The sequence below is a fragment of the Oncorhynchus nerka genome, linkage group LG19 (genome assembly GCF_034236695.1).
Source record: "Oncorhynchus nerka isolate Pitt River linkage group LG19, Oner_Uvic_2.0, whole genome shotgun sequence".
Lineage (NCBI taxonomy): Eukaryota > Metazoa > Chordata > Actinopteri > Salmoniformes > Salmonidae > Oncorhynchus > Oncorhynchus nerka.
This window is the reverse complement of record NC_088414.1, coordinates 48,072,590-48,099,649: the sequence shown is the minus strand read 5'-3', so window position 1 is coordinate 48,099,649 and position 27,060 is coordinate 48,072,590. Positions and strand designations below refer to the sequence as shown.

The 27,060-nt window shown below is 44.2% G+C and overlaps 1 protein-coding gene and 1 long non-coding RNA gene across 5 annotated transcripts in view; one reads left to right on the top strand and one right to left on the bottom strand.

The window, feature by feature from the left end:
• tpte (transmembrane phosphatase with tensin homology) overlaps positions 1-25,691 on the bottom strand; it is a 32,597-nt gene extending 6,906 nt beyond the window's left edge. Inside the window, exons 1-15 of one of the 4 annotated variants that reach the window (XM_065005001.1) lie at positions 25,255-25,691; positions 18,981-19,060; positions 16,490-16,570; positions 15,582-15,629; positions 14,649-14,810; positions 12,536-12,655; positions 11,167-11,266; positions 10,427-10,490; positions 9,614-9,678; positions 9,311-9,371; positions 9,125-9,206; positions 8,687-8,775; positions 4,500-4,561; positions 4,302-4,382; positions 3,066-3,171 (exon numbers count right to left, since the gene is read on the bottom strand). In XM_065005001.1, coding sequence (XP_064861073.1) covers positions 3,066-3,171; positions 4,302-4,382; positions 4,500-4,561; positions 8,687-8,775; positions 9,125-9,206; positions 9,311-9,371; positions 9,614-9,678; positions 10,427-10,490; positions 11,167-11,266; positions 12,536-12,655; positions 14,649-14,810; positions 15,582-15,629; positions 16,490-16,570; positions 18,981-19,030 — 1,171 coding nt within the window. In that variant the 5' untranslated portion in view covers positions 19,031-19,060; positions 25,255-25,691. Of the gene's footprint in view, positions 1-3,065; positions 3,172-4,301; positions 4,383-4,499; positions 4,562-8,686; positions 8,776-9,124; positions 9,207-9,310; positions 9,372-9,613; positions 9,679-10,426; positions 10,491-11,166; positions 11,267-12,535; positions 12,656-14,648; positions 14,811-15,581; positions 15,630-16,489; positions 16,571-18,980; positions 19,061-20,416; positions 20,688-25,254 lie in introns of those variants that run through there. The other 3 variants (XM_065005000.1, XM_065005002.1, XM_065004999.1) reach the window with 3 other exon arrangements.
• LOC115123472 (uncharacterized) lies at positions 21,438-22,661 on the top strand. The gene is made up of 2 exons (XR_003862612.2): positions 21,438-21,624; positions 21,846-22,661. It is a non-coding gene; the product is annotated as an uncharacterized LOC115123472 (long non-coding RNA).
• Positions 25,692-27,060: the final 1,369 nt, after the last annotated feature.

The following is a 27,060-nucleotide window of genomic DNA, read 5'->3' as shown; positions in this document are numbered from 1 at the left end:
ACTGATATGCCTTATTGTAAATGGAGACTCCAAATAATATATATTGGAGATATGGCCAAAGTGTAATGTTGATGATCAAGGTAAGAATAGACATACCGGTAGCTATAAAGTTCTGTTTAATGAAACTGTCGGGACATATGCGAGTGTAATTTTAGAGCATTGCCGGTTTGATTAGCTAGCTAGCCAGACTAGTGGATTCACGTCTCATCCCAGCAGGTCAGCTGTGGCACAAGGTAATAGCTATCTATACCACATGTTAACCAAGCTAGCAAGTACAATGCCTTCAGAAGGTATTCACAACCCCTGACTTTTTACACATTATGTTACAAAGTGGGATAAATTAACAATATAATCTAACGTCAAAGCGGAAGACAAATTCCATGATTTGTACAAATGTGAAGAATAATAATATATCTTGATTAGATAAATATTCACCCCTCTTGAGTCAATACATGTTAGAATCACCTTTGGCAGTGACTACAGTTGTGAGTCTTTCTGGGTCAGTCTCTAAGAGCTGGGAGTCTTTCTGGGCCAGGCTCTAAGAGCTGTGAGTCTTTCTGGGTAAGGCTCTAAGAGCTGGGAGTCTTTCTGGGTCAGTCTAAGAGCATTGCATACCTGGATTGTACAATATTTGCCAATTATTCTTGGGAAAAAAAAGTTAAATTGGTTGTTGACCATTGCTAGACAGCCATTTTCAAGTCTTGCCATAGATTCACATGCAGATTGAAGTCAAAACTTTTACTAGGCCATTTAAAAACAAATGTCATTTTGGTAAGCAACTCCAGTGTATATTTGTCCTTGTGCTTAAGGTTATTGTCCTACTGAAAGGTGAATTTGCAGACAACCAGTTTTTCCCTCTAGGATGTTGCCTGTGCTTAGCTCCATTAAGATTTTATCCTAAACATCTCCCTAGCAGATTACAAGCATACCCATAACATGATGCAGCCACCACCATGCTTTAAAATATGAAGAGTGGTACTCAGTGATGTGTTGTTTCCCCCAAAAATAATGCTTCGTAGTCAGGACAAAAAGGTGTAATTTTCACTCTGTCATTTAGGTTAATATTGTGTTGTCTACAATGTTGTTGATCCATCCTCAGTTTTCTCCCATCACAGCCACTAAACTCTAACTGTTTTAAAGTCACCATTGGCCTCATGGTGAAATCCCTGAGTGGTTTCCTTCCTCTCCGGCAACTGAGTTAGGAAGGATGCCTGTATCTTTGTAGTGACTGGGTGTATTGATACACCATCCGAAGTGTAATGAATAACTTCACCATGTTCAAAGGGATATTCAATATCTGCTTAAAAAAATATTATATATATATATATTTTACCCATCTACCAATGGTCCCATGTTACTCAGTTGGTAGCGCATGGCCCTTGTAACATCCGGGTTGTGGATTCGATTCCCACCAGTATGAAAGTGTAAGTGGCTCTGAATAAGAGTGTTAAATGACTCACTACTGTAGTGACTCTGGATAAGAGTCTGCTAAATGACTCACTACTGTAGTGACTCTGGATAAGAGTCTGCTAAATGACTCACTACTGTAAGTGGCTCTGGATAAGAGTCTGCTAAATGACTCACTACTGTAGTGACTCTGGATAAGACTCACTAGTCTGTTAAATGACTGACTCACTACTGTAAGACTCTAAAGAGAGTCTGCACAAATGTAAATGCACTCTGGATGTTTCCACTACTTTGACTCTGGATAAGAGAGTCTGTTAAATGACTCACTGCTGTAAGAGTAAAAGACACAAATGTAAATGCAATATGTTTCCTACTTTGTGAGGCATTGGAAAACCTCCCTGGTCTTTGTGGTTGAATCTGCTTGAAATTCACTGCTCGACTGAGGGACCTTACAGGTAATTGTGTGGAACAGAAATGAGGTAAATCAACACCCTTTAAAATATTTTCTCTGTGACTCTAGTGTCACTGTAGATAACCTCCCAAGAAATGCCACCAATGCTTCAAAAAGACCTGATGGGGCATGCAAAATATGATTCCCCTCCTTTAGAATGCATACTAGCAAGTGGATGGCAGCGCCATCTGCTGACCATTTAGGGAATGGCATTCTCAGGTGATGTGACAAATTTAGCAGGGACAAAATGTTAATATGCATTGCCCAATCAAAATTGTGTATTATCTAACAATGGGCTAAATTGTGTTTTATCCTCAATTATGTTTTATGTGCCGTATGTAATGTCTCTGGGTGGAGCCGTTTTTAATCACATAATCAAACCTGCTATGGAGTGGATGTTATTATAGTGGACAGATATTCAAACCTGCTATGGAGTGGATGTTATTATAGTGGACAGATATTCAAACCTGCTATGGAGTGGATGTTATTATAGTGGACAGATATTCAAACAAACCTGCTATGGAGTGGATGTTATTATAGTGGACAGATATTCAAACAAACCTGCTATGGAGTGGATGTTACTATAGTGGACAGATATTCAATCAAACCTGCTATGGAGTGGATGTTATTATAGTGGACAGATATTCAATCAAACCTGCTATGGAGTGGATGTTATTATAGAGGACAGATATTCAATCAAACCTGCTATGGAGTGGATGTTACTATAGTGGACAGATATTCAAACCTGCTATGGAATGGATGTTATTATAGTGGACAGATATTCAATCAAACCTGCTATGGAGTGGATGTTACTATAGTGGACAGATATTCAATCAAACCTGCTATGGAGTGGATGTTATTATAGTGGACAGATATTCAATCAAACCTGCTATGGAGTGGATGTTATTATAGTGGACAGATATTCAATCAAACCTGCTATGGAGTGGATGTTATTATAGTGGACAGATATTCAATCAAACCTGCTATGGAGTGGATGTTACTATAGTGGACAGATATTCAAACCTGCTATGGAGTGGATGTTATTATAGTGGACAGATATTCAATCAAACCTGCTATGGAGTGGATGTTACTATAGTGGACAGATATTCAAACCTGCTATGGAGTGGATGTTACTATAGTGGACAGATATTCAATCAAACCTGCTATGGAGTGGATGTTACTATAGTGGACAGATATTCAATCAAACCTGCTATGGAGTGGATGCGGATGCTCTTGATCTTCAGGCTCTGTTCTGGAGGAAGTTGTCGGTTGAACTTAGTCTTCATCACTTCATAGTAACCCACGTACCTGCTCTGTAACACACACACATCATCACTTCATAGTAACCCACGTACCTGCTCTGTAACACACACACACACAAAAACGCACACACACACAGAGATACAGGCCGGGGGCCACCGCTCTACAGGCCGGGCTAGCAGGTAAGGTGCCAAAGTAGACCGGCACCATGTAACTGCCTTATCAAATATGGCATGGCACAGGTTTTGGACACATGTTACCTGTGGTCTTGTTGAGAAACACTGCACCACCTTTATGTCTCTATGGCTGTGTTTTACACAGGCAGCCCAATTCTGATCTTGTTCTCACTAATTTGTATTCTTTTATTTTCCCCTCACAAAGATCAGAATTGGGCTGTCTGTGTAAACGCAGCCCAATGTACCAGACACTAAGCGCGAGTCATATCCGTGTACCAGAGACTAAGCGCGAGTCATATCCGTGTACCAGAGACTAAGCGCGAGTCATATCCGTGTACCAGAGACTAAGCGCGAGTCATATCCGTGTACCAGAGACTAAGCGCGAGTCATATCCGTGTACCAGAGACTAAGCGCGAGTCATATCCGTGTACCAGAGACTAAGCGCGAGTCATATCCGTGTACCAGAGACTAAGCGCGAGTCATATCCGTGTACCTGAGACTAAGCGCGAGTCATATCCGTGTACCTGAGACTAAGCGCGAGTCATATCCGTGTACCAGAGACTAAGCGCGAGTCATATCCGTGTACCAGAGACTAAGCGCGAGTCATATCCGTGTACCAGAGACTAAGCGCGAGTCATATCCGTGAGAGACTACGCGAGTCATATCCGTGTACCAGAGACTAAGCGCGAGTCATATCCGTGTACCAGAGACTAAGCGCGAGTCATATCCGTGTACCAGAGACTAAGCGAGTCATATCCGTGTACCAGAGACTAAGCGAGTCACATCCGTGTACCTGAGACTAGCGAGTCACATCCGTGTACCTGAGACTAAGCGCGAGTCACATCCGTGTACCAGAGACTAAGCGCGAGTCATATCCGTGTACCAGAGACTAAGCGCGAGTCATATCCGTGTACCAGAGACTAAGCGCGAGTCATATCCGTGTACCAGAGACTAAGCGCGAGTCATATCCGTGTACCAGAGACTAAACGCGAGTCATATCCGTGTACCTGAGACGGGGTCTCCACTCCCTGGAACTTGGAGCTGCGGCTCTTGTCTGTTCTCCTCTCCCCAAAGTAGTCCAAGCTGTCCTGTAGATCATTATATAAAACATGTTATCCCCCGGAGTTCTGGGGTGTTTGTGTGTTAAACCGTTTAAGCACAGTGTCATGCTGAAATACCTGAACCTTTTCAGGTAATTGCCCTACCTGAGCGCTCTCAAACTGGTCACTGTCAATGAGCCAGGTACACACCAGAGTCCCTGTACGCCCTGTAGGAACACACACACACACACACTGTTAAAAAAGGGGCCATTTTTGGACTTATTGAAAAGTAAAACATTGATTCTTGAAGAATATGACTTATAAATGCCTCATGAGCTTAACTGTCGTACCTCATCAGAACCAAAAATATAAGCTTGTTTCACTCCAATGTTGGTAAACAAATGTAAACAATAGGGCTGACCCCGGTAGGGCTGACCCCTGTACGGCTGACCCCTGTACAGCTGACCCCTGTACGGCTGACCCCAATTAGTGGACTGGTCAATTTTTTTGACTGTTGGTCGACCAAGATTTTTTGAACTCGTACGGGGACACCTATGAAGCGTTAATATGGAGTTGGTTCCCCCTTTGCTGCTATAACAGCCTCCACTCTTCTGGGAAGGCTTTCCACTAGATGTTGGAACATTGCTGCTATAACAGCCTCCACTCTTCTGGGAAGGCTTTCCACTAGATGTTGGAACATTGCTGCTATAACAGCCTCCACTCTTCTGGGAAGGCTTTCCACTAGATGTTGGAACATTGCTGCTATAACAGCCTCCACTCTTCTGGGAAGGCTTTCCACTAGATGTTGGAACATTGCTGCTGGGACTTGCTTCCATTCAGCCACAAGAGCATTAGTGAGGTCGGGCACTGATGTTGGCTCACAGTCGGCGGTCCAATTCATCCCAAAGGTGTTCGATGGGGTTGAGGTCAGAGTTCTGTGCAGGCCAGTCAAGTTATTCCAAACCGATCTCGACAAACCATTTCTGTATGGACCTCGCTTTGTGCACGGAAGCATTGTCATGCTGAAACAGGAAAGGACCTTCCCCAAACTGTTGCCACAAAGTTGGAAGCACAGAATCATCTAGAATGTCATTGTATGTTGTAGCATTAAGATTTCCCTTCACCTCAACTAAGGAGCCCGGACCATTAAAAACATCCCCAGACCATTATACCTCCACCAAACTTTAGTTGTCACTATGCATTGGGGCAGGTAGCGTCCTCCTGGCATCCACCAAACTTTACAGTTGTCACTATGCATTGGGGCAGGTAGCGTTTTCCTGGCATCCACCAAACTTTACAGTTGGCACTATGCATTGGGGCAGGTAGCGTTTCCTGGCATCCACCAAACTTTACAGTTGGCACTATGCATTGGGGCAGGTAGCGTTTTCCTGGCATCCACCAAACTTTACAGTTGGCACTATGCATTGGGGCAGGTAGCGTTTTCCTGGCATCCACCAAACTTTACAGTTGTCACTATGCATTGGGGCAGGTAGCGTTCTCCTGGCATCCACCAAACTTTACAGTTGTCACTATGCATTGGGGCAGGTAGCGTTCTCCTGGCATCCACCAAACTTTACAGTTGGCACTATGCATTGGGGCAGGTAGCGTTCTCCTGGCATCCACCAAACCCAGAATAGTCCGTTGAGTTGCCAGACGGTGATTCATTCATCAAGTAATGTTTTCTTCACCTCAAAACGGCAAACAAAATCTGTTTTTACATCCATTGAGAATTACCATAGTTACTCAATGTACATGAGCTACATACTGCTATCATGTTATCACCACAGCTTACATACTGCTATCACCACAGCTACACACTGCTATCATGTCATCACCACAGCTACATACTGCTATCATGTCATCACCACAGCTACACACTGCTATCATGTCATCACCACAGCTACACACTGCTATCACCACAGCTACATACTGCTATCATGTCATCACCACAGCTACACACTGCTATCATGTCATCACCACAGCTACACACTGCCATCACCACAGCTACATACTGCTATCATGTCATCACCACAGCTACATACTGCCATCACCACAGCTACATACTGCTATCACCACAGCTACATACTGCTATCATGTCATCACCACAGCTACATACTGCCATCACCACAGCTACACACTGCTATCATGTCATCACCACAGCTACACACTGCCATCACCACAGCTACACACTGCCATCACCACAGCTACACACTGCCATCACCACAGCTACACACTGCCATCACCACAGCTACACACTGCCATCACCACAGCTACACACTGCCATCACCACAGCTACACACTGCCATCACCACAGCCATCACCACAGCTACACACTGCTATCACCACAGCTACACACTGCTATCACCACAGCTACACACTGCTATCACCACAGCTACACACTGCTATCACCACAGCTACACACTGCTATCACCACAGCTACACACTGCTATCACCACAGCTACATACTGCTATCATGTCATCACCACAGCTACATACTGCTATCATATCATCACCACAGCTACATACTGTTATCACCACAGCTACATACTGCTATCACCACAGCTACATACTGCTATCACCACAGCTACATACTGCTATCATGTCATCACCACAGCTACATACTGCTATCACCACAGCTACATACTGCTATCATGTCATCACCACAGCTACATACTGCTATCACCACAGCTACATACTGCTATCACCACAGCTACATACTGCTATCACCACAGCTACATACTGCTATCACCACAGCTACATACTGCTATCACCACAGCTACACATGCTCACCACAGCTACACACTGCATCATCACAGCTACATACTGCTATCATGTCATCACCACAGCTACATACTGCCATCACCACAGCTACATACTGCTATCACCACAGCTACACACTGCCATCACCACAGCTACACACTGCCATCACCACAGCCATCACCACAGCTACACACTGCTATCACCACAGCTACACACTGCTATCACCACAGCTACACACTGCTATCACCACAGCTACACACTCCTATCACCACAGCTACATACTGCTATCACCACAGCTGCTATCACCACAGCTACATACTGCTATCATGTCATCACCACAGCTACATACCGTCATCATTACAGCTACATACTGCTATCATGTCATCACCACAGCTACACACTGCTATCATGTCATCACCACAGCTACATACTGCTATCACCACAGCTACACACTGCTATCACCACAGCTACATACTGCTATCATGTCATCACCACAGCTACATACTGCTATCACCACAGCTACATACTGCTATCATGTCATCACCACAGCTACATACTGCTATCACCACAGCTACATACTGCTATCATGTCATCACCACAGCTACATACTGCTATCACCACAGCTACACACTGCTATCATGTCATCACCACAGCTACACACTGCCATCACCACAGCTACACACTGCCATCACCACAGCTACACACTGCCATCACCACAGCTACACACTGCCATCACCACAGCTACACACTGCCATCACCACAGCTACACACTGCCATCACCACAGCTACACACTGCTATCACCACAGCTATCATGTCATCACCACAGCTACATACTGCTATCATGTTATCACCACAGCTACATACTGCTATCATGTTATCACCACAGCTACATACTGCTATCATGTTATCACCACAGCTACACACTGCCATCACCACAGTTACATACTGCTATCACCACAGCTACACACTGCTATCATGTCATCACCACAGCTACATACTGCTATCACCACAGCTACACACTGCTATCACCACAGCTACACACTGCTATCACCACAGCTACACACTGCTATCACCACAGCTATCATGTCATCACCACAGCTACATACTGCCATCACCACAGCTACATACTGCTATCATGTCATCACCACAGCTACATACTGCCATCACCACAGCTACATACTGCTATCACCACAGCTACATACTGCTATCACCACAGCTACATACTGCTATCACCACAGCTACATACTGTTATCACCACAGCTACATACTGCCATCACCACAGCTACATACTCATGTCATCACCACAGCTACATACTGCTATCACCAACAGCTACATACTGCTATCATGGTATCACAGCTACACACTTATCATGTCATCACAGCTACATCCTATCATCACAGCTACACACTGGTATCATGGTATCATAGCTACATCCTATCATCACAGCTACACACTGGTATCATGGTATCATAGCTACATTGTTTGTAAAAAACCTAAGCCAACCCAGTCTGTTTTTCTCCATGAGTTGCTCAACATTATTACAGCTGGATGCTACTACAGCATATTACCAGTAGATGGCGGAGTAGTTACCTTTTCCTCCTTTACAGTGGATGGCAATGATGTTTTTGGGATCAGCTGCCATCCACTCTCTCACACCTGCAGTGTACTTCAGCATGTCCCTGAGTTGAGAACACACACACACGTTATTTTCTATCAAATAGTTTTACAAGTAGAATAACCCTGAAGGTCCCCCCTCCTGCTATGAAGGAAGCTTCATCAGAGAGGAAGTGGGCTCTCTCTGTCAAGAGCGGTGGTCTCTGCTTCATGACAAACACACGGTGCGATAGAGGACACATACAGGAACTTGCAAGATTCTGCTCCCCAGACCTAGGAATACATTGTCATCAAAACGTCACCTTTTCTTAACCTTCTGGGAGAGTTCCTGGCCGACACAAATGTCACGACTACCACAGCCCGGTAGGGTGTACTCCACACACACACGCACACAGTAGGGTGTACAGTACTCACTCTAGAGAAGGCACGTTGTGGTCGTCGATAAACACCCTCTCTACTCTGTAGTGGAAGAACTTGGGGTCGTAACCTTTCTCACCTAAAGAACAAACAGCAACATGTCAGAGATGGTTTCCCAACCCTCTCCTCACACGGACGACATATACTACTCTGTAGTAGACTGGAAGTAATGTGTGTACTTACTGCAGAGGTTGTATACTCTGTAGTGGTCTTCATGTTTGGTATCTAGGAACCTAGCCACCTCCTAACAGGAACAGAGAGAAGAGATATTATAGAATGCGATTATTCTCTAAAACAACTGATATCTGACCCTTTATCCTCTCTGGCCACCTTTAGGAGTCACGGTGTTTGTGTGTGTGTGTGTTTAGGAACCTAGCAGGGAGAGAGGAGATATTACTGACGTTTAGGAGTCAATTTCCCTATTGACAATATCAGATCCTCCACTATAGTGTGTTACCCCGATGGGGTTTTCTGTACGGGGCTTACCCGGATGGGGTTTCTGTACAGGGCTTGTTTCCCAGAGGAGGGGAACGACATGGCAATGACACGATCTGAAGAGAGGGATGAGAGGAGAAGAGAGGGATGAGAGGAGGAACTGGTAAGTGCCACTCATATGCAGTAAACTATAAACATTCATGATATGTTCCTAACATTAGTCTTTCATTTAAAACAGCTCATCTGTGACATAGGTCAGGGGTCAGGGGTCAGGGGTGTGTGTGAGATATAACCTGTGACGTAGGTCAGGGTCAGAGGTGTGTGTGAGATATAACCTGTGACGTAGGTCAGGGGTCAGAGGTGCGTGTGAGATGTAACCTGTGACGTAGGTCAGGGGTGTGTGTGTGTGAGAGATATATAACCTGTGACGTAGGTCAGGGGTCAGAGGTGCGTGTGAGATATAACCTGTGACGTAGGTCAGGGGTCAGAGGTGCGTGTGAGATATAACCTGTGATGTAGGTCAAGGTCAGAGGTGTGTGTGTGAGATATAACCTGTGACGTAGGTCAGGGTCAGAGGTCAGAGGTGTGTGTGAGATATAACCTGTGACGTAGGTCAGGGGTGTGTGTGTGAGATATAACCTGTGATGTAGGTCAGGGTCAGAGGTGTGTGTGTGAGATATAACCTGTGACGTAGGTCAGGGTCAGAGGTGTGTGTGAGATATAACCTGTGACGTCAGGTCAGGGTCAGAGGTGTGTGTGTGTGAGATATAACCTGTGACGTAGGTCAGGGTCAGAGGTGTGTGTGTGTGAGATATAACCTGTGACGTAGGTCAGGGTCAGAGGTGTGTGTGTGTGAGATATAACCTGTGACGTAGGTGAGATCCAGGTCAAAGCCGTCTTTCTGGTAGCGACGCTTGTTCTCAGACACCTGACAGGAGACAGGTCAGAGGTTATATGAGGGTCGGAGCACGAGTCCATATGCAGTACTCAGTTTGTACATATCCCCTCTCTGATCAGTACTCAGTTTGTATATATTTTTAAGCATTGATGCTTCAACGTCAAGGGGATTGAAACCCTGGGGATGAAAGTGGAAGGATGTGACCCGACCAGGTACAGTCCATATGCAGTACTCAGTTTGTACATATCCACTCTCAGATCAGTACTCAGTTTGTATATATTTACTTAAGCAACCCGACCAGGTACAGCCTATAGCCGTTGAGTAAGGCACTGAACCCGACCACTCTCAGGTACAGTCTATAGCCGTTGAGCAAGGTACTGAACCCGACCACTCTCAGGTACAGTCTATAGCCGTTGAGCAAGGTACTGAACCCGACCACTCTCAGGTACAGCCTATAGCCGTTGTGCCAGGTACTGAACCCGACCACTCTCAGGTACAGTCTATAGCCGTTGTGCCAGGTACTGAACCCGACCACTCTCAGGTACAGCCTATAGCCGTTGTGCCGTTGAGCAAGGTACTGAACCCGACCAGGTACAGTCTATAGCCGTTGAGCAAGTAAGGCACTGAACCCCCGAAAACTGTTTTCATAAAAATGACCTAAAAATATTTTTTTAAAACAGCTGCGTTGCCATGGAGACGAACTCACCATCCTCCGGGTGACCTTCTCCAGTTCTTTCTTCTGAGAGGCTAATCTGAAGACCCTGACCAGGATTATAATCCTCAGAAAACGCAGGAACGTCACCACCCTGAAAAGAGTAAGAAAGATATACTGTATATTTCCCTCATATATATATATATATATATATATATATATATATATATATATACACACACACATATCAATATATATAGCATCAGTAAAAAGTTTGGATACACCTACTAATTCAAGGTTTTTCTTTATTTTTACTATTTTCTACATTGTAGAATAATAGTGAAGAAATCCAAACGCTAAAATAACACATGGAATCATTTTGTACACAAAAAAAGTGAAACAAATCTAAATATATTTTATATTCTTCAAAGTAGCCACCATTTGCCTTGATTGACAGCTTTGCGCACTCTTTGCATTCTCTCAACCAGCTTCACCTGGAATGCTTTTCCAACAGTCTTGAATTAGTTCCCACATATCCTGTGCACTTGTTGGCTGCTTTTCTTTCACCCTGAGGTCCGACTCATCCCAAACCATCTCAACTGGGTTGTGATTGTGGAGGCCATGTCATCTGATGCAACACTCCATCATTCTCCTTCTTGGTCAAATAGTCCTTACACAGCCTGGAGGGGTGTTGGGTTATTGTCCTGTTGAAAAACAAATGACAGTCCCACTAACCCCAAACCAGATGGGATGGAGTATTGCTGCAGAATGCTGTGGTAGCCATGCTGGTTAAGTGTGCCTTGAATTCTAAATAAATCATAGACAGTGTCACCAGCAAAGCCCCCCCCCCCCCACAACATCATACCTCCTCCTCCATGCTTCACGGTGGGAACCACACATGCGGAGAGCATCCGTTCACCTACTCTGAGTCTCACAAAGACACGACGGTTGGAACCAAAAATCTCATATTTGGACTCCAGACCAAAAGGACAGATTACCACCAGTCCAATGTTCATTGCTCATGTTTCTTGGCCCAAGCAAGTCTCTTCTTTTTAGTGGTGTCCTTTAGTAGTGGTTTCTTTGCTGCAAATCGACCATGAAGGCCTGATTCCCACAGTCTCCTCTGAACAGTTGATGTTGAGATGTGTCTGTTACTTCAACTCTGTGAAGCATTTATTTGGGCTGCAATTTCTGAGGTACAGTTAACTCTAATGAACATATCCTCTGCAGCAGAGGATTCCTCACGAGAGACAGTTTCATTTGATGGTTTTTGCGACTGCACTTGAAGAAACTTTCAAAGTTCTTGAAATGTTTCTGATCGACTGACCTTCATGTCTTAAAAGTAATGATGGCCTGTCATTTCTCTTCGCTTATTTGAGCCCCCTGTACGTACCTGGGTATGAGGCCGGCCCCCTGTACGTACCTGGGTATGAGGCTGGCCCCTGTCAGGTCAGAGAAGGTGTAGATCATAGTGACAACCAGGGTGATGACAACGATACAGGCATCTATGATATTCAGTCTGGAACTGAAGTACACCTTGAACCTGAAACACACAGGACAGTCAGTCATACACAGACAGATAGTTCGACCAGTGCTTGGGAGGCGTAAGGGGTTGGCAGGGGGGGGCGTTTACTCTTGAAAGTTGAAAACAGTAGAAGGTGCATTATCTATATTAGATCGTGCATCATCAGTATTCCTCTTGTCTTGTCAGTCATTACAGACCATTTATAACTCGTCAGTAATGTCCAGATCAACACCGCTGATTCAAGGAGTTGAACTTAGTTTTATGATGATTCATCAGTGTGTTCCAAGAAGGCCTTACTGCCCAGTAAAGGGCAGACCACTTCCTGGAACCATTTCCTGTACATGACTTCCTGTTGAAACAGCTCATCATAGACAGCAGAGGTTCACAGCTCTCCCTCACTCAGGGGGGTCTCCGTCCTACTTTCACTTCATATACAGTCGTGGCCAAACGCTTTTGAGAATGACACAAATATTAATTTTCACAAAGTCTGCTGCCTCAGTTTGTATGATGGCAATTTGCATATACTCCAGAATGTTATGAAGAGTGATCAGATGAATTGCAAAGTCCCTCTTTGCCATGCAAATGAACCCCTAAAAAACATTTCCACCGCATTTCAGCCCTGCCACAAAAGGAGCAGCTGACATCAAGTCTGTGATTCTCTCGTTAACACAGGTGTGAGTGTTGATGAAGACAAGGCTGGAGATCACTCTGTCATGCTGATTGAGTTAGAATAACAAACTGGAAGCTTCAAAAGGAGAGTGGTGCTTGGAATCATTGTTCTTTCTCTGTCAACCATGGTTACCTGCAAGGAAACACGTGCCGTCATCAGTGTTTTGCACAAAAAGGGCTTCACAGGCAAGGATATTGCTGCCAGTAAGATTGAACCTAAATCAACCATTTATCGGATCATCAAGAACTTCAGCGGTTCAATTGTTGTGAAGAAGGCTTCAGGGCGCCCAAGAAAGTCCAACAAGCGCCAGGACCGTCTCCTAAACATGATTCAGCTGTGGGATCGGGGCACCACCAGTACAGAGCTTGCTCAGGAATGGCAACAGGCAGGTGTGAGTGCATCTGCACACACAGTGAGGTGAAGACTTTTGGAGGATGGCCTGGTGTCAAGAAGGGCAGCAAAGAAGCCACTTCTCTCCAGGAAAAACATCAGGGACAGACTGATATTCTGCAAAAGGTACAAGGATTGGACTGATGAGGACGGGGTAAAGTCATTTTCTTTGATCAATCCCCTTTCCAATTGTTTGGGGCATCTGGAAAAAAGCTTGTCCGGAGAAGACAAGATGAGTGCTACCATCAGTCCTGTGTCATGCCAACAGTAAAGCATCCTGAGACCAATCATGTGTTGGGTTGCTTCTCAGCCAAGGGAGTGGGCTCTCTCACAATTTTGCCTAAGAACACAGCACTGAAGAAAGAATGGTACCAACACATCCTCTGAGAGCAACTTCTCCCAACCATCCAGGAACAGTTTGGTGATGAATAATGCCTTTCCAGCATGATGGAGCACCTTGCCATAAGGCAAAAGTGATAACTAAGTGGCTCGGGGAACAAAACATTGATATTTTGGGTCCCTGGCCAGGAAACTCCCCAGACCTTAATCCCATTGAGAACTTGTGGTCAATCCTCAAGAGGTGGGTGGACAAACAAAAACCAACCAATTCTGACAAACTCCAGGCATTGATTATGCAGAATGGGCTGCCATCAGTCAGGATGTGGCCCAGAAGTTAATTGACAGCATGCCAGGGCAGATTGCAGAGGTCTTGAAAAAGAAGGGTCAACACTGCAAATATTGACTCTTTGCATCAACTTCATGTAATTGTCAATAAAAGCCTTTGACACTTATGAAATGCTTGTAATTATACTTCAGTATCCATAGTAACACCTGACAAAAATATCTAAAAGACACTGAAGCAGCAAACTGAAGTGAAAATGTATATTTGTGTCATTCAACACTTTTGGCCACGACTGAGAACACACACACACTGTACACACTCTCGCTTACCCCTCTACATAGACCCGTAGCAGTACGTCGGTGAGGAAGAACAGAGAGATGATGAGAGAGACCGTCTCTAGAACGTCCCCCACATCTCTGCTCCGCGTCATCAGAGACAGGTCTACTATCACCAGCACTATATCCACTATGATCAGTACCACACCAAACATACTGGAATACAGAGACACAGAGAGAGAATAATTATCATCCCCACCACAGTCATCATCCCCTCCACCACCACCGTCGTCGTCGTCCCCCCACCATCCGCCCCCACTACAGTCACCCCCACCACCACAGTCACCCCCACCACCGTCCCCACCGTCCCTCCACCACCGTCCCCTCCACCACCATCCGCCCCCACTCATCCCCCCACCACAGTCACCCCCACCACCACCACCCCCACCACCACCACCACAGTCACCCCCACCACCGTCATCCCCACCGTCGCCACAGTCCCCCCTACGCCGTTGCAGTCGTCCCCTCCACTGTCGTCCCCTCCACCACCGTCCCCTCCACCACCATCCGCCGTCATCCCCACTACAGTCACCCCCACCACCACAGTCACCCCCACCACCGTCATCCCCACCACCACCACCACCACAGTCACCCCCACCACCGTCACCCCCACCACCACAGTCACCCTAGAGTCACCGCCACCACAGTCCCCCCACCACCAGTCACCACAGTCACCCCCACCACAGTCATCCCCACCACCACCACAGTCACCCCCACAGTCACCACAGTCACCCCCACCACCACAGTCATCCCCACCGCCACCACAGTCATCCCCACCACCACCACCCACCGTCATCCCCACCACCACCACCAACCACCACCACCCACCGTCATCCCCACCACCACCACCCACAGTCATCCCCACCATCCCCACCACCACCATCCCCACCACAGTCATCCCCATCATCCCCACCACCATCATCCTACCGGAATCCAAAGGACATGACAAAAGGCGTAATCTTCCTCCGAATAAGTCTGTAGAACGAGGAAGAAAGAAAAACGAATGATGACACTTTCATCAGAAACAACATCTCTATACATTTGGAGGTGTGTGTGTGTGTGTGTGTGTGTGTGTCGTTGAGATTGGAGCCGCGGTACATACTGGTGGGTCATTCCATGTCATTTCAGCCATGACAACATCTCACATTGTTCTGAAATTGTTTCCGTCGTTAGAAACACATGAGATGAGCTGCTGCAAAATACTTTTGTTGAAATTGAATTTGATTTTAATCTGAATCTCTCAAGAGTACCGAGTGATTGGCCATTTTAATTCATTATAATCATCAATAAATAACATCCGATTTGGACCATAATTCTTCCTAACAATGAGTAAGACATGAGGTAGCCAATAAAAACGGTTGAAAGTAATTATAATCCAAATGAGATGTTAGGTACTAGATTTATTGAAGATTATATATGAATCCTATACATTAAAAAATAAAACAAAAAGGGCCAATTTGGGTTCAATTAATTTTTTTTATTTCTCAAAGCTCCTCTCCAGCTCAGAGGACCCTGAGTCCAGTGAGGATGGTCACGAGGAGATGTACCCCACTACCGAGAGGGAAGGAGGGGAGAGAGAGCAACGCAGCCTCTTCCCTGGCCCCAGGCCAGTCTTCAGTGACCAGTATGGGAGCCATGGAGGAGAGCAAGGACAAGGGGAATTCTCATGGTCTGATCAAATTATATATTTCAACAAAATAATGTCTCTGGAATTCTAATCCGTTTCTAACTACAGAAATAATTTGCTCTCCGTTGTGCTTTTTGAGGTGGACTGATTCTGGTACACCAGGTTCAGCACTGTGTGTGTGTGTGTGTGTGTGTGTGTATACACTTACTGATACATGGTATCAGGTTCAGCACTCTCATCCTTCCCATCGTCTATCTCCACCTTAGCCTCCTCCAGCTTCTCTACACTACTGAGAGAGGGAGGGAGAGAGAGAGAGAGAGAGAGAAAAGGAAAGATGGGGAAAGAGAGATCAACATCAATTAAAGCTATGTTTCCATGTACAGTATGTTTAGACACTTAACATGCTACTGCACTGTTGGAGCATTTAGTTAGATACTACTGCACTGTTGGAGCTAGAAACACAAGCATTTAGTTAGATACTTACTGTTGGAGATTTAGTTAGATACTACTGTTGATATTACTGACTGTTTAGTTAGATACTACTGCACTGTTGGAAACACAAGCATTTAGTTAGATACTACTGCACTGTTGGAGCTAGAAACACAAGCATTTAGTTAGATACTACTGCACTGTTGAGCTAGAAACACAAGCATAGACACACAAGCTATTTAGTTAGATACTACTGCACTGTTGGAGCTAGAAACACAAGCATTTAGTTAGATACTACTGCACTGTTGGAGCTAGAAACACAAGCATTTAGTTTAGTTAGATACTACTGCACTGTTGGAGCTAGAAACACAAGCATTTAGTTGCACTGTTGGAGCTAGAAACACAAGCATTTAGTTAGATACTACTGCACTGTTGGAGCTTGGAGCTAGAAACACAAGCATTTAGTTAGATACTACTGCACTGTTGGAGCTAGAAACACAAGCATTTAGTTAGATACTACTGCACTGTTGGAGCTAGAAACACAAGCATTTAGTTAGATACTACTGCACTGTTGGAGCTAGAAACACAAGCATTTAGTTAGATACTACTGCACTGTTGGAGCTAGAAACACAAGCATTTAGTTAGATACTACTGCACTGTTGGAGCTAGAAACACAAGCATTTAGTTAGATACTACTGCACTGTTGGAGCTAGAAACACAAGCATTTAGTTAGATACTACTGCACTGTTGGAGCTAGAAACACAAGCATTTAGTTAGATACTACTGCACTGTTGGAGCTACACAAGCATTTAGTTAGATACTACTGCACTGTTGGAGCTAGAAACACAAGCATTTAGTTAGATACTACTGCACTGTTGGAGCTAGAAACACAAGCATTTAGTTAGATACTACTGCACTGTTGGAGCTAGAAACACAAGCATTTAGTTAGATACTACTGCACTGTTGGAGCTAGAAACACAAGCATTTAGTTAGATACTACTGCACTGTTGGAGCTAGAAACACAAGCATTTAGTTAGATACTACTGCACTGTTGGAGCTAGAAACACAAGCATTTAGTTAGATACTACTGCACTGTTGGAGCTAGAAACACAAGCATTTAGTTAGATACTACTGCACTGTTGGAGCTAGGAACACAAGCATTTCACAACACCCGCAATAACATCTGCTAAATATGTGTATGTGACCAATAAAATGTGATATGAAGTTACGGAGTAATTCATCTTGTCCTCTTTGTTGATCCTCTGTCAACATGGGAGACGAGCTTAAGGACAAATAGCTGATGACCAGTTGTTTCAAACCAGGAAAAAGCTTCTGACATCAGCAGAATGTCAGAGTGACTTACAACACAGCAGCCACACCTCTACAGTAGTCTTGACTGACCATTCTTAGGGTTTGTCCCAAATGGCACCCTATTCCCTATATAGTGCACTACTTTAGACCAGAGCCCTATGGCACCCTATTCCCTATATAGTGCACTACTTTAGACCAGAGCCCTATGGCACCCTATTCCCTATATAGTGCACTACTTTAGACCAGAGCCCTATGGCACCCTATTCCCTATATAGTGCACTACTTTAGACCAGAGCCCTATGGCACCCTATTCCCTATATAGTGCACTACTTTAGAACAGAGTCCTATGGTACCCTATATAGTGCACTACTTTAGACCAGAGCCCTATGGCACCCTATTCCCTATATAGTGCACTACTTTAGAACAGAGTCCTATGGTACCCTATATAGTGCACTACTTTAGACCAGAGCCCTATGGTACCCTATATAGTGTACTACTTTAGACCAGGGCTCTTAGTAACATTTGGGACTCATTCCTTCACTGCTGAGCATGTCATTGTAAAAGAATGTCTCCTAACAGTAGCTACTTCTGTAGATTACTCATTAAAAGACAGTAAAGTTTGACCGTCTGTGTGTTTGTGTGTGTGTGTTAAGGTTGACCGTCTGTGTGTGTGTGTCTAAGGTTGACCGTCTGTGTGTGTGTGTCTAAGGTTGACCGTCTGTGTGTGTGTGTCTAAGGTTGACCGTCTGTGTGTGTGTGTGTGTCTAAGGTTGACTGTGTGTGTGTGTGTGTGTGTGTCTAAGGTTGACTGTGTGTGTGTGTGTGTGTGTCTAAGGTTGACTGTGTGTGTGTGTGTGTGTGTGTCTAAGGTTGACCGTGTGTGTGTGTGTGTGTGTCTAAGGTTGACTGTGTGTGTGTGTTAAGGTTGACCGTCTGTGTGTGTGTGTGTGTTAACTTACCCATTAACTTCCTTGGAATCCGACCCAGGATTGAAATGAACAGATGACATGATGGTCGTCTTATTTTCTCTTTCCGGTTCCTGTTATAGAGAAAATATATCAAAACAGGCAGGGGCGGACTGGGACCAGATTTCAGCCTTGGCATTTCTAACACACCGGCCCACTTTTCCTTGAGGCCTCCATTATTACCTAAGTAACGATAATTTGTAGCAAAAAAAAACTAGTTAGACAGGCCCACTGGGCTAAAAATGGACCAGCCCATCAGTCATTTGCCCGAAATGTTAGAAGACCAGTCCGCCCCTGAAACACAGAGATTTAAAGTTCCCAGATGGCTTTTGGTGACATGTTTCTGTCAAAACACTTGAGTACCAAATGGCACTCTATTCCCTACATAGGACACTACTTTCGAAAAGTGTCCATAGAGCTCTGGTCAAACGTAGTGCACTATGTAGGGAATAGTGTGCAATTTGGCCCATTCATAAATGGACAGCGTGTCTGCTGGTTACAATGTTTGGACAAGAGACTAGCCAAGAGCCCAGGCTTTCCATATGTAACGTGGGTTTACGGGTGTCTTAACATGCGTTTCCCGAAACACCGCGGTGAGTGAACGGTCGCTGAGGCATGTGTCGATACTGATAGGATGGAAAAAAGGTAAGGCTGCTCTCGGATCAGTTTTACTTTAACATTACAATTATTTCACAATACTGACGACGGATCAATGTATAGAAATATATTACCACCGCTGGATGCAACGGTTGATATACGGCTTAATGCTTACCCTAAAAATGTACTAAATCAAGTCTAGTCACATCATTGCGCACATGTTGACTGTGGCCTATAACTAACAAAATACAGCTCAATTGAATTAACTTCAATAGTATTGAATTACATAGTATAGGCTATTTATCTTGTAATGCAGTCATCTCGGATTTCATTTGAAGCAAATGTTTTGTTTTATCGTTCGCTTGTTTGTAACAATTGTAAAGACATGGTAACTATTTGTATTCAACTTCACAACTAAGTTATCAGCGGTCACAGAAAGACAGATAAACATATTGATTCTGAGCCTAGATCTTCGGTGTATAATTTGACGCGGTATATGAACAAAAAAAACGCATCTGCCGACGCACCTTTCTACGTGCGGTCTGAATCAGTCGGTAAAATAACGAGCGGTGTCCAGTACAACTTTAGTAAAGAGGGTTTTAGGGAAACAGCTCGGGAGATTTAAACGACAGACTTATTACGATGTTTCTGGGGAAACCATCCACTGTAGTTGACACCCACACACCGTCCGGCAGAAAGCACTCAGAATAAACCGGATCTCTGACCGAAACAAACACACATTCAAAAAACACAGTCTACACTTGTTGCTGTATTTTTGGATGAAAGGTTAACCACAAAATGATCTGGAAAGTTGTGGCTACAATGTTACAAACCTAACGACTCTCTTTCAGCAGCATAGAAGAGTGCGGTGGTGCTACTCTCTCCCCTTGTTTTCCGTTCGGTTTATTTTCTTTATCCAAACGAATCACTGTTAGTGAACCTGGTCGCCTGCATCGGTATGTGTGATATCCAACTCCGATTAGGAAGTATACGAACCTAGTCTTGTGACTGTTCCGAGAAGAAGGTTCAAAGGTTCACCGAGGTATTTTTTCCTTCCATCCTCCTATTCCTCCTCCACTCTCTGCAAACGTAGCGGTTTTTAACTTCCTGACAGGCAGATCGCTCAAGAGTGACTTCGAAATTTAACGTCTAACCGTATTCTGAGGACGTCGAGAAATGCCTTCAAAAACCAGACACTAGGGCAAAAATGGGCGCTATTATCGTCAAGAAGGCTTGCGTTTCGCAATGGGGTGGCGGATGGGTGTAAATGCCATTACTCTGGATCAGAAGGTCACGTGTTCAATCCCAGTGCTGGACACAAATGTATGTTTTAACCCAATCCCAAACCCTTACCGTAACCATTCGGACTGAATGCCTAAACTTAACGTTTTACAGTTTTTGCCGATTGCTTACACACTGAAAGTGAATACTGAGACAAAAGCATCAAAACCTTAACTTTTGTAATCATGCTTTTAAACAAAGGCACCAAAAGTACAAACTCATTTTCTGCTTTGCACTTTGGTTGCATTTCTGCAACACACTACTTACAAAACACTACACACTGTTTCTTACATTAGACACTTCATTCAAGAATGAAATCTCTTGCAATCATTGGGAAAACCGCTTCTATTCAAAATGCAAAAACATACCTGAAATTGGCAACACCCACACACACACATGAAAACACTTATACAGTAATTGAACACCAATTAGTCTGAGCCTTACCACCACAAATAGACCTCAGGTATGATCATCTCTTTTGTGAGAACTTTGCAAACATGGAGGCAGTGAGAGGAAGAGGGAGAGGAGAGGAGGAGGAGGAGAGGAAGAGGTATAGGGAGAGGTATAGGGAGAGGAAGGGGTATAGGGAGAGGAAGGACCAGGCAATAGACAGACATATTTCCAACAACATTAGGGCCATTTTGATGGACCGTGTCATAAATCATGTCCTGACGATGAGAGAGGCAGGGCAGAGGGTCCAGCCCAACCTGAGTCGCTACACGGTAGCATCCAGAATACAGCCATTTTGACTGAAGAACAGGTATGTCTTCAACTTTCTACACTAGAATGTACCTTGAATTGTTGCATATCATTCTGCATCACAGTACAATGCAATGTAGTCCTACAATATTAGGTTTATGCTCTTCAGTGAACCAAAATAATAGATGTAGTACATGTAAAACAGTTGTTACTGTGTCCAGTATGACAGTGCAGTATGTAAATAAAATAACCAATGACCTCCTATTCTTGCATTTTCTACAGAACTGCCAGACGACCTCCTGAGGGTGGAAGGCAACACCGCCATCTTGGATCAACACCATCCGCCCACATCAACCAAGAGAGTAAATCATTGCAGATCACACAACGTTCCATAATACTCAACCACAATAATCAACCAGTACGTCGACACTCTGCCGCCATCTTGGGTCAACATTACGATGAAGCAGCTGTCGATGGTGTCATTCAGTCATAGTGAAGGTCTTTGACTATGTACAAGTGTCACTGTACTACACTGTAATGGCAGTACATTGTGTCCTATTGGCACTGCAATCAGACAAAATACATTCAGACAAAGCAGTATGTGACCTAGGCAGGTGACCCCATTCTGAGAGAGAGAGGGGGGGGGGGTGTTGTCTGTGGGGGCACCTGCCTTGTCTGCAAGCAATGGAAGAGGCATGCACCCTATTCCCTATATAGTGGGGTCAGTCCAGGGTTGGATACACAAGGCAACCGTCGCCTAGCCAGGGATGACATGGCAACCGTCGCCTAGCCAGGGATGACATGGCAACCGTCGCCTAGCCAGGGATGACATGGCAACCGTCGCCTAGCCAGGGATGACATGGCAACCGTCGCCTAGCCAGGGATGACATGGCTTGTGATGTGACCAAACCCTAACAGAAGGCGGGATCCATAAACCATCCACCCCCTACAATATTTAGGTTTACCATTGCACTGTAATTACTTTTGTTTATGTGAGTTTACAGTAACTTATTGTATTGATTACTGTACTGTAGAAAAAACAAAACATGTAAACCTGCAAAGGCAAATCATTTATTTCTGAAGCCTTTCTATTTTTGTTGATTAATTTTACCTTTATTTTACTAGGCAAGTCAGTTAAGAGTAAATTCTTATTTACAATGATGGCCTAAGAACAGTGGGTTAACTTGCCTTGTTCAGGGGCAGAACGATATTTTTACCTTGTCAGCTTGGGGATTCGATCTTGCAATCTTCCGGTTACTGGCCCAATGCTCTTGCCACTAGGCTACCCTGGCGCCCGGGTGTAAGTAGATGTACAGGAGCTATCTTTCACGACACAATTAAAAAGGTATACAATGTACTGAAGACGTCAGTATTTTGATAAAGTACGTCCGTGTGTTGCTGCTTTGAAAGAGTAATTCAAATTGTCCAAGAAATGATTTTGAAAAATAATTGTTACGTTTTGATTGCAGAGTTTCATTTTGACAGAAGTAAGATGTTTATCCCCGAGTGTTGTCTCATTTGGCTTGTGTGTTAGGTTGATACACAAGCCACATTCCACAAGAGTGTAAGCAATCGCAAAAAAACCTGTAACCCTAACTATTAACTTCAAAATTTGACGTTTGGAGAAACGTGGATTAAAAATCGAATTCTGCAGCACTTTTGAGTTAACAGAGTTCAGTCTGCAATGCTCCTCTCTCCTGCTGTAGGTGCTGCAGCACACCCTGAAAAGTAGTCCACTGGGCCTTTTAATAGTCCTGTATTAGCAGAAATGTATTCCAGTGGCCACTGCACTGTCTGCTGGTCAGTCCAAATCAATGGTCTTGTTTTATTCTACTTTGTGTACAAACTTATATTCACTGTCATACAACGAATGCGTTAATAACCTTGTGCGCCAATTCTTTCACAAAAGTTTCCTGTTGCAAATGGTAAGGCTTCTGAGAATCAAAGGGAATTAATTGCACTGCACCAACTCTTCATGGGGATTTTTTTGTTGATTTTAAGTTAATCACAAAACGTACCCGATTGACAGTTATCTAAAATGAACACATGTTATTTCAGATGTTGGAACCCGATGATGTACATTGTTGCAGATACCTGGTTTTTATCGGGGGGGGGGGGGTAGGCAAAGATTTGTGCATCAAAAGACCAACACAGGTTCCAAATGCCACCCTATTCCCTATATAGTGCACTACTTTAGACCAGAGCCCTATAGAACCCTATTCCCTATATATAGTGCACTACTTTAGACCAGAGAACCTGTCAGGCTGTGTGAGGGGTTGATTGTCAACTGACAGGCTGTGTGACGGGTTGAGTGTCAACTTTTCAGGCTATTGTGGCTTTTGACAGAAAACAGCTCGGTCCACTTTCCCCAACAGGTTGGACGTGCTAGAAGGTTTGAAATCCTCCTTTCCGCTACTAAAATCTCAAACTCAGAACGAAAATAACTTTTAGCGATCAAGAACGCCACCTGTTTGAGGAAGAGAACCAACTGCTTTTCATCCAGAATGTTTGAAACGACATTCTGACCAACAACTTAGACGAGTATGAAAATCTTCTGCCATTCAACTCTAAAATCAGAAAACTTCTTCCACGAAAAACATTTAAGAGCTAAAGCCTCACAACGTTACTTTACGCACAGTTACAATCTAGCGGTTATTTTCCCATCTTTTGTCCAGTTCTTGGTAAATATATTGAAAGTTAAACCCTTTAATTTCTTTCCAGGTTCCTGGTACAGTTGACACATGAAACTCACAACAAGGGAATGGTAGTTCAGACGTTTTTAACCAATAATAAACCAGCATTCTAAACTAAACATGGTTCCCTGATGTTTATAGTTGATCATCCTGAAATCGTAATAAATCATAAAAAACACTAATACTGTAGTAGTACAGTCTGTGTTGTATACAAAAGCAATACTTAGAAAATACACTTAGAAAATATGAAAAATACAAGCCTCCAGCTTGTAAAAAGGTGTGAAGTGAAAGTTATTTGGGTAAAAGCTTAGAATACACATCACTCTCTCATAACACTAATGAGCAACACATTCACATCACTAATGAGCAACAACAAAACACACCAATCACTCATAACACTAATGAGCAACACAAAACACATCACTCTCTCATAACACCAATGAGCAACACAAAACACATCAATCACTCATAACACTAATGAGCAACACATTCACATCACTCTCATAACACTAATGAGCAACACAAAACACATCAATCACTCATAACACTAATGAGCAACACATTCACATCACTCTCATAACACTAATGAGCAACACAAAACACATCAATCTCTCATAACACTAATGAGCAACACAAAACACATCAATCACTCATAACACTAATGAGCAACACATTCACATCACTCTCATAACACTAATGAGCAACACAAAACACATCAATCACTCATAACACTAATGAGCAACACATTCACATCACTCTCATAACACTAATGAGCAACACAAAACACATCAATCTCTCATAACACTAATGAGCAACACAAAACACATCAATCTCTCATAACACTAATGAGCAACACAAAACACATCAATCTCTCATAACACTAATGAGCAACACATTCACATCAATCTCTCAAAACACTAATGAGCAACACAAAACACACCAATCAAATGTAATTGATCTAATAGTGACATAACATCGCCTCAGTAGACAGGACTCACTCCACAGTGTAGGACAGTAGGGGTATATGTTGGCGTCAGGATGAAACCGAGAGTAGGGCCTGAAAAGAGAACAGACCTGATTGGCAGAACATGTAACAGTATGAGAGTAGGGCCTGAAAAGAGAACAGACCTGATTGGCAGAACATGTAACAGTATGAGAGTAGGGCCTGAAAAGAGAACAGACCTGATTGGCAGAACATGTAACAGTATTTGGTAACATTCTAACGTGTGTCCATCAGTTCTTGTCAATTAAAACCCCCCCAAAATTGCATCTCTATCTGAGAAGCTCACAGTGTCACATCTCTATCTGAGAAGCTCACGGTGTCACATCTCTATCTGAGAAGCTCACAGTGTCACATCTCTATCTGAGAAGCTCACAGTGTCACATCTCTACCTGAGAAGCTCACAGTGTCACATCTCTATCTGAGAAGCTCACAGTGTCACATCTCTAGCTGAGGAGCTCACAGTGTCACATCTCTAGCTGAGGAGCTCACAGTGTCACATCTCTAGCTGAGGAGCTCACAGTGTCACATCTCTAGCTGAGGAGCTCACAGTGTCACATCTCTAGCTGAGAAGCTCACGCTGTCACATCTCTATCTGAGAAGCCCACAGTGTCACAGAAGGACGGACAGTTCCTTTTGGCAGGAACGGTAACATGATTTGAGAAGCTCCGTGTTGCAGACAGACAGACAAAGACAATCTGGTGTGACTGACATCATCGCTCTAATATCCAAATGGTGGTGACATTTGACTCCCAGCATCATAATACGTTTGTCATAAATGATTACATTTCATTTATTTATTTATTTAACCAGGCAAGTCGGTTAAGAACAAATTATTATTTACAATGACGGCTTAGAAGGGGAACAGTGGGTTAAACTGCATTGTTCAGGGGAACAGTGGGTTAAACTGCATTGTTCAGGGGAACAGTGGGTTAACTGCCTTGTTCAGGGGAACAGTGGGTTAACTGCCTTGTTCTCAGGGGAACAGTGGGTTAACTGCCTTGTTCAGGGGAACAGTGGGTTAACTGCCTTGTTCAGGGGAACAGTGGGTTAACTGCCTTGTTCAGGGGAACAGTGGGTTAACTGCCTTGTTCAGGGGAACAGTGGGTTAACTGCCTTGTTCAGGGGAACAGTGGGTTAACTGCCTTGTTCAGGGGAACAGTGGGTTAACTGCCTTGTTCAGGGGAACAGTGGGTTAAACTGCCTTGTTCAGGGGAACAGTGGGTTAACTGCCTTGTTCAGGGGAACAGTGGGTTAAACTGCCTTGTTCAGGGGAACAGTGGGTTAAACTGCCTTGTTCAGGGGAACAGTGGGTTAAACTGCCTTGTTCAGGGAAACAGTGGGTTAAACTGCCTTGTTCAGGGGAACAGTGGGTTAAACTGCCTTGTTCAGGGGAACAGTGGGTTAAACTGCCTTGTTCAGGGGAACAGTGGGTTAAACTGCCTTGTTCAGGGGAACAGTGGGTTAAACTGCCTTGTTCAGGGGAACAGTGGGTTAAACTGCCTTGTTCAGGGGAACAGTGGGTTAAACTGCCTTGTTCTTAGGGGAACAGTGGGTTAACTGCCTTTTTCTTAGGGGAACAGTGGGTTAACTGCCTTGTTCAGGGGAACAGTGGGTTAACTGCCTTGTTCAGGGGAACAGTGGGTTAACTGCCTTGTTCAGGGGAACAGTGGGTTAACTGCCTTGTTCAGGGGAACAGTGGGTTAACTGCCTTGTTCAGGGGAACAGTGGGTTAAACTGCCTTGTTCTCAGGGGGCAGAACAACAGATTTTTACCTTGTCAGCTCGGGGGATTCCATCTAGCA